General features: G+C 39.9%; 1 protein-coding gene across 6 annotated transcripts in view; it reads left to right on the top strand.

The window, feature by feature from the left end:
- FGGY (FGGY carbohydrate kinase domain containing) overlaps nt 1-12,587 on the top strand; it is a 195,157-nt gene that overhangs the window by 73,990 nt on the left and 108,580 nt on the right. For all 6 annotated transcript variants that reach the window (XM_058174692.1, XM_058174696.1, XM_058174690.1 and 3 more), the window contains one exon: nt 9,769-9,897. In XM_058174692.1, the coding sequence (XP_058030675.1) occupies nt 9,769-9,897 (129 nt within the window). The remainder of the gene's footprint in view (nt 1-9,768; nt 9,898-12,587) is intronic.

Below are 12,587 nucleotides of genomic sequence, written 5' to 3'. Positions count from 1 at the left end.
TTGGTATGTCTAATTTAATGAAAAAAAGGACTGGGGTGATATGATAGCAGTCTTTGATTGACTGCCACAAAGAAGAGGGGGTCAATCTATTCTCAAGGCACATGACAGCAGGACAACAAACAATGGATAGAAACTAATCCAGAAAAGAAGCAACATGGATTTAAGGATAAAGTTCCTGACAGTTAGAACAATTAATCTGTGGAAAGACTTGCCTCCAATACTGGAGGTTTTAAAGAAGAGATTGGACAACCATTTGTCTGAAATGGTATACAGTTTCCTGCCTTGGCAGGGTTTGGACAGAAGACCTCCAAGGTCCCTTCCAACTCTGTTATTCTGCTTCATCTATTTTTCCACTTTCCAAAAGTGGAGGGAAAAAAATCCCTGCCTGTTGAAAGTACAAACAATGGCTGTTAAATGTGGATTCCTTAAATGTTCCAGGTTACTTTCATAGGAGAACATAAGTTTTGGCTGTGTTCTCTGATGTCATCTAATACAGTGTTTCTTAAATTGCAATTCAAGGAACACCAGCATTCTCTGAATAACTCCACATCTAATTAACATGTTCCTTGAATTGTTTCCAAGATTCAAGCCAACATTTTTATGGATTTTGGGTCTATTCAGTATCAGAGTTAAAGGATCACTCATCATAGCAGAAGGGAAGATATTTGTAGATCTTTACTTAGATGTTACATTGAAACAATTGAATTAAAAAGTAATTATGAAAGACTTATGAATGTAAGTTTAGCCCAAATATGAGCTTTTAAATATATTTTTTTCCTTCGACATATCTTTGTGAGACTAGGTTTCCAACATTTACCAAGACCTATTGAATTGCTGTGTCGAATCTTTCTTCAACTAATGATTCCAGCCATTGATAAAACATAAACTCATACATAAGCTTATGAATCCAATTAGAATTTATAATCTATTTATTACATGTAAAGAAAGATTAAAACATTATTAAAATATAAAATAATTCAATACCTTTTATTCTTTTTCCTTTTTAAAAAGAAATAGTCATAGGTATTCCTTACTGAAAAGTTTAATGCTGTAACAATGATCTTGCCAATTAGGGAAGAATTTGATTTTGAACAGATCTAGTAACCCCCAGTAGAAAGCAACTGAAAGCTTCAAAGATGAACCAAAAACACAGAAATTCTCCATGTGATAGCCTTGGGGTTTTTGATCCCCCCTCTCCTTTTTTGCAATTTTATAGATGCTCTTAAATATTGGTCTTTCAATTTTTCCCTCCTCTGCCTAAATACAATCCTAATAGCAATTACCTTTTGGCAATTATTTCTTTCTATGCTGAAAGGATACTACTTATATGTTTTAGCAGAAATTTGAGCACCCTAATGGCCAAGTTGCCCTGCGGAGAATTCTTTTTTTAAGCTTAAATAATTTATGAAGTTCAAGCCAGAGTTTGAATACAATATTTATATTGTTCATTTCAAGGACAAGGAAAGTGCTTTCCATTTTAAATGAGTAAACCTGTATGTGCAAATAAGAAATTCCTTTATATAATTAATAGTTTGAGATAATAAAACTAGGATATGGCATGTAATAAGCAACAGTTGTACGATGTGGAAATGATAATTAAGTATTTTGAAGATAACTCATCTACATTTAAATTGTAAATGCATAAACAAATGTGAGCAGTAGATTCCATTAGTTTTTGTTGTTAACTCTAATTTTTGTATTTTTTAGTTCATTTTATCTTACTACATAATGTGGAATGTTGTAATGGATTTTTTTTCTACTACAACCTGATTCCAAAGATTTGTGTAGTTGGATGAGTACAAAATTGGACACAGCATACAAGTAATTCATAATGTCTTTATGCATACTTCAGAGAATTTGAGAACAAGTTGTTGGATGCAACAGCAAAAGAGATTCAGGCTGTCCTTTTCGCCAATTGCCCCAGTACAGCATTTTGGTATTTCATATGGATGCAGAGTTCAATGGGTAATTCTATTCCCCTGTGATTTATTTCCTTCTTTCTAGATGGAACACAAATCATTCAGAGAGGCTTTCTGGGGCTCAGTAATAATGCAGCAGGGAGCAGATAAAATTTTAAAAGCTTGTATAGCGACCTTCTTGAATAACCATTGGATGTCAAACCGTGTGGCGTAGTTTTTCCTGGAGAATTAAGATATGCTGGGCTAATTTTTTTTCTCATGTTCTAACAATGAAAAATACACAAGGCATAAATCTTCTATGAGAAATTGGCATTTTAAAGTATTGTCACTTCTAACAATCACACAAAATAAATATCAAGTTTGAACTGATGTTAAGACTAGATTAATATCAACACTGCTAAATGGACCTGTGCACTGTGAACCAGTACTCTTGGTTTTTAAAAAAATCAGTGACACACCCTTAAATTTATACAACCCTGAGTGAACCATATATAATTCTGACACAATATGATATAGGGTATTTATTATTTATTTATTTATTTAATCATATTTATATACCGCCCTATCTCCCAAGGGACTCAGGGCGGTTTACAGGCACTAAAAACAGATAAATAGAATATAAATACAATATAAAACATTTAAAAAACTTATTCTAAAGCCCGTCCAATTAAAAATAGAAATAAAACCCAATTTAAAACCCAAAATTTAAAATCTAGCTCAGTCCTGCACAATTAAATAAGTATGTTTTAAGCCCGCGGCGGAAGGTCCGGAGGTCCGAAAGCTGACGAAGTCCGGGGTAGATCGTTCCAGAGGGTGGGAGCCCCACAGAAGGCCCTTCCTGGGCGTCGCCAGGCGACATTGCCTCGCTGACGGCACCCTGAGGAGACCCTCTCTGTGAGGCGCATGGGACGGTGGGAGGTATTCGGTCGCAGTAGGCGGTCCCGTAAATAACCCGGCCCAATGCCATGGGCGCTTTAAAGGTGGTCACCAAAACCTTGAAGCGCACCGGAAGGCCACAGGAAGCCAGTGCAGTCTGCGCAGGATAGGTGTCATATGGGAGCCACGAGGGCTCCATCTATCACCAGCGCAGCTGCATTCTGGACTAACTGTAGCCTCCGGATGCCCCTCAAGGGAGCCCCATGTAGAGAGCATTGCAGTAATCCAGGCGAGGCGTCACGAGTGCGTGAGTAACCGTGGATAGGGCATCCCGGTCCAGAAAGGCGCAACTGGCGTACCAGGCGAACCTGGTAGAACGCTCTCCTGGAGGCGGCCGTCAAATGCTCTTCTAGAGACAGCCGTTCATCCAGGAGGACGCCTGTTGCGGACCCTCTCCATCGGGGCCAATGACTCGCCACCGATGTTCAGCAGCGGTTAGCTGACTGTACCGGGATGCCGCATCCACAGCCACTCTGTCTTGGCGGGATTGAGCTTGAGCCTGTTTCTCCCCATCCAGACCCGTCGGCCTCCAGACACCGGGACAGCACTTGATAGCTTCGTTGGGGTGGTTCGGTGTGAAAAGTACAGCTGAGTATCATCCGCATACAGCTGATACTTCACACGAAACCACTGATGATCTCACCCAGCGGTTTCATGTAGATGTTAAACAGAAGGCGAGAGAATCGACCCCGCGGCACCCCACAAGTGAGGCGCCTCGGGGCGACCTCTGCCCCCTGTCAACACCGACTGCGACCGGTCGGAGAGATAGGAGGAGAACCACTGATAAACGGTGCCTCCCACTCCCAATCCCCCCAACCGGTGCAGCAGGATACCATGGTCGATGGTATCGAAAGCCGCTGAGAGGTCTAATAGGACCAGGGCAGAGGAACAACCCCTATCCCTGGCCCTCCAGAGATCATCTACCAACGCGACCAAAGCCGTCTCCGTGCTGTAACCGGGTCGGAAACCGGACTGGAACGGGTCTAGATAGACAGTTTCATCCAGGTGCAAGGGAAGCTGATATGCCACCATACTCTCTACAACCTTCGCCGCGAAGCGAAGGTTGGAGACCGGACGATAATTACCTAAAACAGCCGGGTCCAGGGAAGGCTTCTTAAGGAGGGGCCTCACCACCGCCTCTTTCAAGGCGGCCGGGAAGACACCCTCCACCAAAGAAGCGATCGTAATCGCCTGGAGCCAGCCTCGTGTCACCTCCCGAGTGGCCAGCACCAGCCAGGAGGGGCACGGGTCCAGTAAACACGTGGTGGCATTCAACCTACCCAGCAACCTGTCCATGTCCTCGGGAGCCACAGGGTCAAACTCATCCCAAATAATGTCGCCAAGACCACCCTCGAGCGTCTCACCCGCATCACCGCAATCTTGGTCCAGACCATCCCGAAGCTGAACGATTTTATCGTATAGATAACCGTTAAACTCCTCAGCCCGTCCCTGCAACGGGTCATCCCGCTCCCCCTGATGAAGGAGGGAGCGAGTCACCCGAAACAGGGCGGCCGGGCGGTTATCTGCCGATGCAATGAGGGAGGAGGCGTAGCTACGCCTCGCTTCCCTCAATGCCACTAGGTAAGTCCTAGTATAGGACTTCACTAGTGTCCGATCAGCTTCCGAACGGCTAGACCTCCAGGAACTCTCTAGGCGTCTTCTCCGGCTTCATCCCCTCAGCTCCTCGGAGAACCAAGGGCGGTTGGGCCCTGCGCCGGGTCAGAGGCCGCAAAGGCACGACTCGGTCTAAGGCCCCGCCGCCCCGTTCCCAGGCCGCAACAAGTTCCTCGGCCGAGCCGTGAGCCAGACCCTCAGGAAATGGCCCAAGCTCCGTCCGGAACCCATCCGGGTCCATCAGGCGCCTGGGACGGAACCAACGTATCGGCTCCGTCTCCCTGCGGTGGTGAATGGCGGTCAGAAAGTCCAGGCGAAGAAGAGAGTGATCTGACCATGACAAAGGTTCAGTGACTATTTCCTTTAAGTCCAGATCTCTCAACCACTGACCAGAGAGAAAAATCAGGTCCAGAGTGCCACCCCCAATGTGAGTAGGGCCATCAATTACCTGGGTCAGGTCCAAGGCCGTCATGGAAGCCATGAACTCCCGAGCCGCTGTCGATGGCGGGCGGAAGATGGCAGTTAAAGTCCCCATGACTAAAAGTCTGGGGTCTCAACTACCACCCGGCCACCACCTCCAGGAGCTGGGGCAGGGCAGCTGTCATGTAGCAAGGAGCCAGGTACGCGATCAGCAAACCCATCTGACACCTATGACCCCATCTCACAAAGAGGGATTCGCACCCGGCAATCTGAGGCACAGTGGCCTCCCTCGGCTCTAGACTCTCTCTAATCACAACCGCCACCCCACCACCCCTACCCTGGGCCCTCGGTTGATGGAATGCACGGAAACCCGGGCACATCTCCACGAGGCACCCCTTCCGTGCCCAACCAGGTCTCCGTAATGCCTATAAGGTCCATGGAACCCCCTGAATAAGATCACAAACAAGGGGGGCTTTGTTCACCACGGACCGAGCATTGCACAACATCAACCGAAGGCCCGGGCTCTGAGGATCCTGACCATCCGGGGAACGGGAGAAGTCCAAGGGGTCGGAGCGCGTGATCGCTTTCAGACATCGAGCACGCGCTCCCGAAACTTGGTATCCTAGATGTGCCTTCCAAAGTGACTACCTAAACTTTTTACTGTCTTTCTCTCTACAGAAAGTAGAATCCACTGATCAAAATTATTAAGTTGGTATCCAGCAATTAGGATATTTCATTATTATTTCACTAGCTATGATTGATATGGTCAGGATGGTGAAATATGTTTGTGTGTTCAGCAGAAATAACAAAAATGCTTTGACTTCATAAAAGTATAAGTCTTCATAAAAGAATATTGGAGCACAATACAAAAAAACAGACATAGTCATCTGATAATTACCAGCATTATAATCACCCATGGTAACTGAGTAGACAAAGAGTGGCAATATGGCTAATATGAAAGCAACATATGTACAATATGTTCTCTGATTTTGTTCTAACTATTTGTATGTTGTATTTCCTGTTGCAAGTAAATAAGCAGGGAACATATATAATGTATGAGCAATAAAGCAACCGAAAGGAAGTAAATTGAAAAGCATAAATATTAACTTTCTTACACAATAAAAAGCCTGGACAATAAGAAGGACCCTAACCCTAACCCTAAACATAACAAAATAGATGTCACATGTGTTCTCTGGTTTTCAGAGCTGCAAGGCCACCAGCCTTATGTTTCTGGTTAGCTTTTCATATTTTATATTATGGCACCAATAATAGAGCCTCAGGAATTGATTTAAGGGTAAGATAAAGATATATGGAAAGAGCTATTCCTTTAGGTACTGTGCTCTTAATCCATAAGTGAATTTACTAATAAAAATAGGATTTTGAAATGAGACCAGAAGTGATCTGTGTGTTGGTATTGATGCCATAATTTTGGAGGAATATAATATTATTGGCTAGAGTAGCCAATCAGTATTCTTACTACCTTATTTATATTAACTAAAGTTTCTGTTACATCTTTAGAAGCAGCCCCTTGAATAACACATTGCGATAATCCAGTCATAAGATTACTACAGCATGGATTAGTTGGTTTACCAACCCACGCTTCTTAAAAAGGACTTTGTGCCACAGAGGGATATTTGTGCCTTCAACAATCAAAGTCTATCTGGAAACACATCATTCTGCCCTGAATCATCTTGCAGTTCAAGTGTTTTATGGGTTCCCTATCTTTCCTTGTTAAATGAGCGATAGAGTGATAGATTTATTTATCTAGCTGACAGATAATTGCATTGCCTTGATTATTTCATTGTAACAAGCCTAGGATCACTACACATAGCTGTGGCTTGAATTCACATTCCCTTGCAGTGTTTAAGAGATTTACAGCATGCTATAGTATATAGAATATGATCATTTGCTCATTTGCTTAGAAAGGAAAATCGTCAAAGAAATTTCATCTCAGTATTTCCCAAAGGCTAACTGTTCAATTTCTCCCTTATTTTCATGTTTTTTTAAAGTAAAATTATATAGCTAAGTTTTGATAAAACAAGGCAAATCTATTCTTAGAATGTGATTTTTTTAATTCACTTGCAAGAAATAGTTTAGTCATGTAGCGAGAATGAATTAGGACAAATTGCAGAGCAAATGCATACAGAAATACTGAAATAATTGAGACTTAAAAACTTGTGGAATTAAAATTCTCAAAAAGGAAGAGATGAGAAGTTTATAGAACAAAATTGTATCTATATTGATGCATAGAAGTATAGAAGCATGGGGGAAAGTAGAAAAGATGAAATGTGTGTCCTTGCTTGTGAAGCACATTGTCTCCCCTTTTGTAGTTGTGTTGCAACATCACACATATCTTAGGGGTATGTTAGGGGTGAGCTTGTGCCAGGGCATCATGATGGATATCTCATTACTCAGAAGGGTTGACTTTTGGGAAATGTCCCTAGGCAGGTATGGAGAAACATGATGAATGACATTGGTGTAAGATAGATTTAAATGTACTTTGTTCTTTTTATTCCATGCTCTAATTTTATTTATTTCCAGAGAGCCAATTTGGTCTGGTGATTAAGACACCAGGCTATAAACCAGGAGACTGTGATTTCTAGTCCTGCCTTAGGCCTGAAAGCTGGCAGGGTGATTTGGGCCAATCACTCTTTCTCAACCCACAAAGTCAGGCTCAGGCAACTAGCTGGTCAGTTAATTCTTGTTGCAACCAGTGTATCAACGCTTGGCTGATGTAAAAAAAAAAAAGTGCTTAAGGGAAAAACTAGGAAAAAATACTATTATTTCTCACCCCATTTTGATTCTTGCAGAATGTTGCTTGTGACATCAGTCGGCTCTCAGAGACCTTCCCTTAATTCTGAAAAAAGACCTCTAAAGCTAGCAACACTATGCCCCAAAATTCTATTATTTTGCCACCATATTTTTGTAAAAATAACTTACGGAACTGCAAACCGGGCACTGAGGATGGCAAAGGTCCTTGACTGCCCATCTCTGCTTAACTCAGATCTAACCATAATAAATTGAAACCAAGTGTAAGACTTTGATTGTGGTCTTATAATACATTATATTTTCACTGGGAAGGGTTACTCAAAGTCAGTGAAGTTTACAGTAAGACAAACACAAGTTTTTTCTGTAGACGCCACTTTTAACTTAACAAGTGAGCTATTCTCCTCTTCAGATTCTTTTGGGATGGAGCCAATTTTAGTTCCACATAAATGGTGCTAGTTCTGCACAACAAATTAAAAGCATTGCTTGAATAAGTGGATACCTCATGGTTGAATCAACTGGACCCCTTTGCTGGATTTTTCTTTTGTTGTTTTTAAAGTCAAGTGAATATTGAGTATCTCATGTTATTAAGTATTAAGATAGTTTGGGAGGGACCCTATGAATTACTTGTTCAGGTTAACCAGAGATTTGCCTGGTAAATAATTGGTTACCTTGGCAACTGCCTGGAAAGGTGGGAGGTCATTGGCATTATAGCACCTACATTTTCTTTAAGCAAAATACAAGCCAAGCAAATTCCTCAGCCAGAGTTTAGGCAAGAATAAAGGAAAAGGAAACAGTTCAGACAGCTTTTTCCTTTGGTAAACTTGCTTTTCACTTCACAGGGTGAAAGAAGCCTTTTCAAAAAATGAGATGTCAGCCATGAAAAAGAGATGGCATAAGTAAAGAGTTCACTGAAAGAAGTCTCTGTCTCAAACAACTGAATGAGAACCCTCAATTTAATATATATCCAAGATTATTTTTAGGTATCTGTGTTGAAGAATCATCCTAAAATATTAAAACGGCCAAATTAGAAGTCTGCTTTTAGTACATTTATAGTGTGTTTGTTCTTCTTTGTCCTGAAGACAAACTTATTCTGCCTATTGTACAGAACTTAAGGTACATTTTTTCTAGTAAACCCAAGTTAATTTCCAACTTTTGGAGATGTTAGCATTGCTTGGGCTGTTTTCATCTCTGGAAATGAGGCATTCGCTGAAGAGAATATGATTCCCACTCCTTGTTTGCTGGCTCTATGTAGTGTACAGGTAGAAAAGCCTCCATATATTAAGCAAAATTATTTGGATGTGTATAATATTTTTGCTTGCTTTCTCAGATCTTTCAACACAGAATGATTATAAAAGTCAATTCTCATCTTTTCTAAAATGCCAGAGGTTCAGGACCCCTTCAGGATAGGGGAATATATTGTACTGTACATAAACTTCCATGTTTATGATTTGAAAAAGTAAAAGCAAAAATAAAAACAAAATCAGGGACTTTCCCCCCTCATGTATTAATATTTGAGAGACCTTGGATATGATATTTGCCAGTGGGCTATCTATTTATAAAAAAAAAATTCAAAAGCTACTTTTTAAAAACTTAACCAGTGTTTCTTAAACTTTTTTTCTTTCAGGACCTCTTTCTTCTTTTAAAAGTTATAGAGGACCTCTAGAGAGTGTTTGTTTATAGAGTGACATTTATCAATATTTACTGTATTAAAAATCAAATTTGATGCTTTCGCTGTCACTATTGCTCCTCATAATTGTTTGCTGAGATTTTAATATGTACGTTATAATAATTATATAATTATATATATATAATATTATTTTTCAACATAACCTGGCAAATAATTTTAATTTTGTGGACCCCGGGCACGTCTTGAAGGACCCATCCCTCAAGAATCCTCAGACCGCAGTTTGAGAAACACTGACCTAGACTTCTTGTTCCTTTGGCCTGGTTCATTTGCTCTGATTAATATCTTACATATGTATATTTTAAAATAAACTGCAGTATTACATCTGCTAAATAAGAAGTTATCTCAGTGTAGGGACATAGAGAACTATGATTTCTGTCAGCACTGTAAGGCTTTGATTCCACTCCCCCTCTTGTTTCTGCTTAGGAAATGAAGTTCTCCCTCCAGGAACTCCAGTTGGAAATGGATTAACAGCAGAAGCTGCAGAAGATCTTGGTCTGTCTAAGGGGATTGCTGTAGCTGCCTCTCTTATTGATGCACATGCTGGAGGATTAGGTATTCTATGATATGATTGTTAGTTTTGTCATGTAGGTGCTTGAGTGTAAAGGCTGCATCATAGAATAGGATCATCATGCATTTTAAGTTAGATTTACTAACTTAACTGTTGCAGCCAATTCTGCATAGAGCTACAGTACCTCTGAAGATATCTCAGAAGCTCCAACTGATCAACATATGGTGCCATTTGTTAGTAGCATTATATTTTTGCTGTGGTCCACTGCACTGATTACAGGTTGCTTCCAAGTCAGAGGGTTAACTGTCTTCTTTATGTGGTACCTGCTGAACTATCTTTTCTGCTCAAATTCTGCTGGTCCTATGTGATCTCTGAAGGATGGCATACTGAGGGTCACTATCCCATAGAAAATAAGGGAGCTGGGCAATCAATCAGTGTTCCTTCTAAGTGGTTCCCTCAGCCTTTTAGAATATCTTAGCTTTTGAGATAAGGAAAGCCATTAACCTCTTGGCCTATAATGAAATCTAGAAAACATGTCTATTCTACAGAGTGAATGTTGAAGATTCTAGGACTATTTTAGCTTACGGAGATGAGACAGACAGATTGCTAATTATATGTGTTGTTGTTATTTTTGATTGTAAACCACCTCAGGTCCATTTGTGGAAGTGGATAACTTATTCATCTCTCTCATGAATGAAAGCAAATATATGTGTCCCAGGATAATGTTACAGGATCTGATCTGGGTCGGAGATTTTGTCTTCTAGCCAGAGAGACGTTCCCTGAAGATGGGCTCTATCATGAATCCGAAAGCTCAGAAGACAAAACCTCTGGTCCCAGTGACCAACCCAGATTGGGTCCTGCAGGTTAGAGATAACTGTGTAAATAAATAATTAAATACCCTATTAAATAAGACAGTTGTCAGGGAAGGCATTGAAAAAAACATTGAAAATATTTGTTGATTTCATTTCATCAATGTTTTAATGATATAATGAAAGACTGTAGGCAACCTATGTCCAGTGACACCCAATAAAACAATATACTACACAAAACAACAATCGGACATAGCACCTTGAATCTCTTAATTATATGGCACCTTCTGTTCTGAGCAGTCTACAAAAAATTCTGCAGAAGAAGACATAAAATGTAAACTATTGATAAGCTGCGCTAAATAATATAGTTAACAGATTGAGGAAAAAAGTGAAAATATCCTGAGTACATTATAGTTCTTCAGAGCAATCCCATTGCTACAGTTGTGTGTTCCTGTGATACTGCTCAATAAGGGCGTTCAAATTTTTATCTTCTGTTTGATTACAATATATTGGAAAGTGAATACTTTCTGCAGTGCAAATGTTTTCCTTGTTAGAGCGTACATGTGTTACTGAAATAACGGGGGTAAAAACAGATTGTACCATTGTGTCTTTTGTCTCATAAACTTTAATTTCAGTACATTCTTCAGCTTGCATCCAGTACAGATACAACATGATCTTTTTTTCCTCCTTCTGTTGCTTCACATGACTCCAGATCAGATCTGGCATATGAAACAGATTTGGTCTACAGTTAAAATCCTGTTTTACTAGCAGATGTCTGTTTCCACATATTATAGATCTTCATGTCTGAAGTACTGTTTCTTAGCCCCGGTCATTTAATGTCTAATAATTTATTCCATATCATATTGTTCATCTGATGATCAAATGAATATTTTTATCTGCTTCGAAAAAAATAATAATTCACTAAGTCAAGTTAATTGGACAGAGAATAAGTAGCAGGTAATTCAGCTGATACATATCTTTAGACACTGTCTTGAAAAATAGTTATTTCTGCTTTTCAGAATGACCAGTATTAGGTTTAGCCCATCTGGAAAGAAGTTTTGAAAACAGGGAAAGTTTTTCATTCTTATTTATTGATAAGTTCAAATGAAATCAAGACTTCCGAAGTATAAACACAGTTCCTTCTTTCTTTAGTCAATTTGGTGCTGTCTTTTAAATGGATCAATTGTTCAATTTCCAGGCATACATTAGAAAGAAAGGCTTTAAAATACTGTTTCTCGTGTTTACATACAGTGCAAAACTGAAAGGAAAATGCGGGAGAATTCTTTGTGGATTTATAGACCCCTCCCTGTCTCTTTATCCACTTACCAGTAGATATATAGTTTTTAAAAACTATTTCTTCTTTATTTCCTATCCATTTGTTTTGTACATTACTGTGGAAATTAATTACAAAGCAAGAAAGAGGATAGGGAGATTTCATTGTTTAGTGATTTATTTAATGTGCTAGAAACTTTGGACAACTGTGTTTTCTTTTTTTTTCTTTTTATTCAAAACGTTTTACAAAAAAAAAAAATTCCCCCCCCTTCCCCCCAACCCCCTCCCTTCACTAATCCCTCCCCCCTCCCCCCTGACTTCCCGGATGAAGCACAAGGTATAGTTAAAAATAAAACAAACATATGCTAAGAAAATTTTCCCCCAAAACTATTATACCAATTTTCCCTCTCTAGCTCTGACTTCCTCCTAACATAACCAAAATCCTTCAAGAAAAAAAAATTAACAATTAACAGTAACAAAATATGTGAATCAATAAAACAAATTAATCCTAAAGTATTTAAAACCAACTAAAGCATAAAAATCCAATCCAATTCAAAGAATATCTCCCTTATAGCTTCTATAACCATATAATTTTTCCCCCAGGTCTTTCTTACATAAACTCTTTCAAAAATATTCTATTCAAAATACAATAC

Source organism: Ahaetulla prasina, chromosome 3 (assembly GCF_028640845.1).
Source record: "Ahaetulla prasina isolate Xishuangbanna chromosome 3, ASM2864084v1, whole genome shotgun sequence".
Classification (NCBI taxonomy): domain Eukaryota; kingdom Metazoa; phylum Chordata; class Lepidosauria; order Squamata; family Colubridae; genus Ahaetulla; species Ahaetulla prasina.
This window is presented reverse-complemented; position numbering and strand designations above follow the sequence as displayed.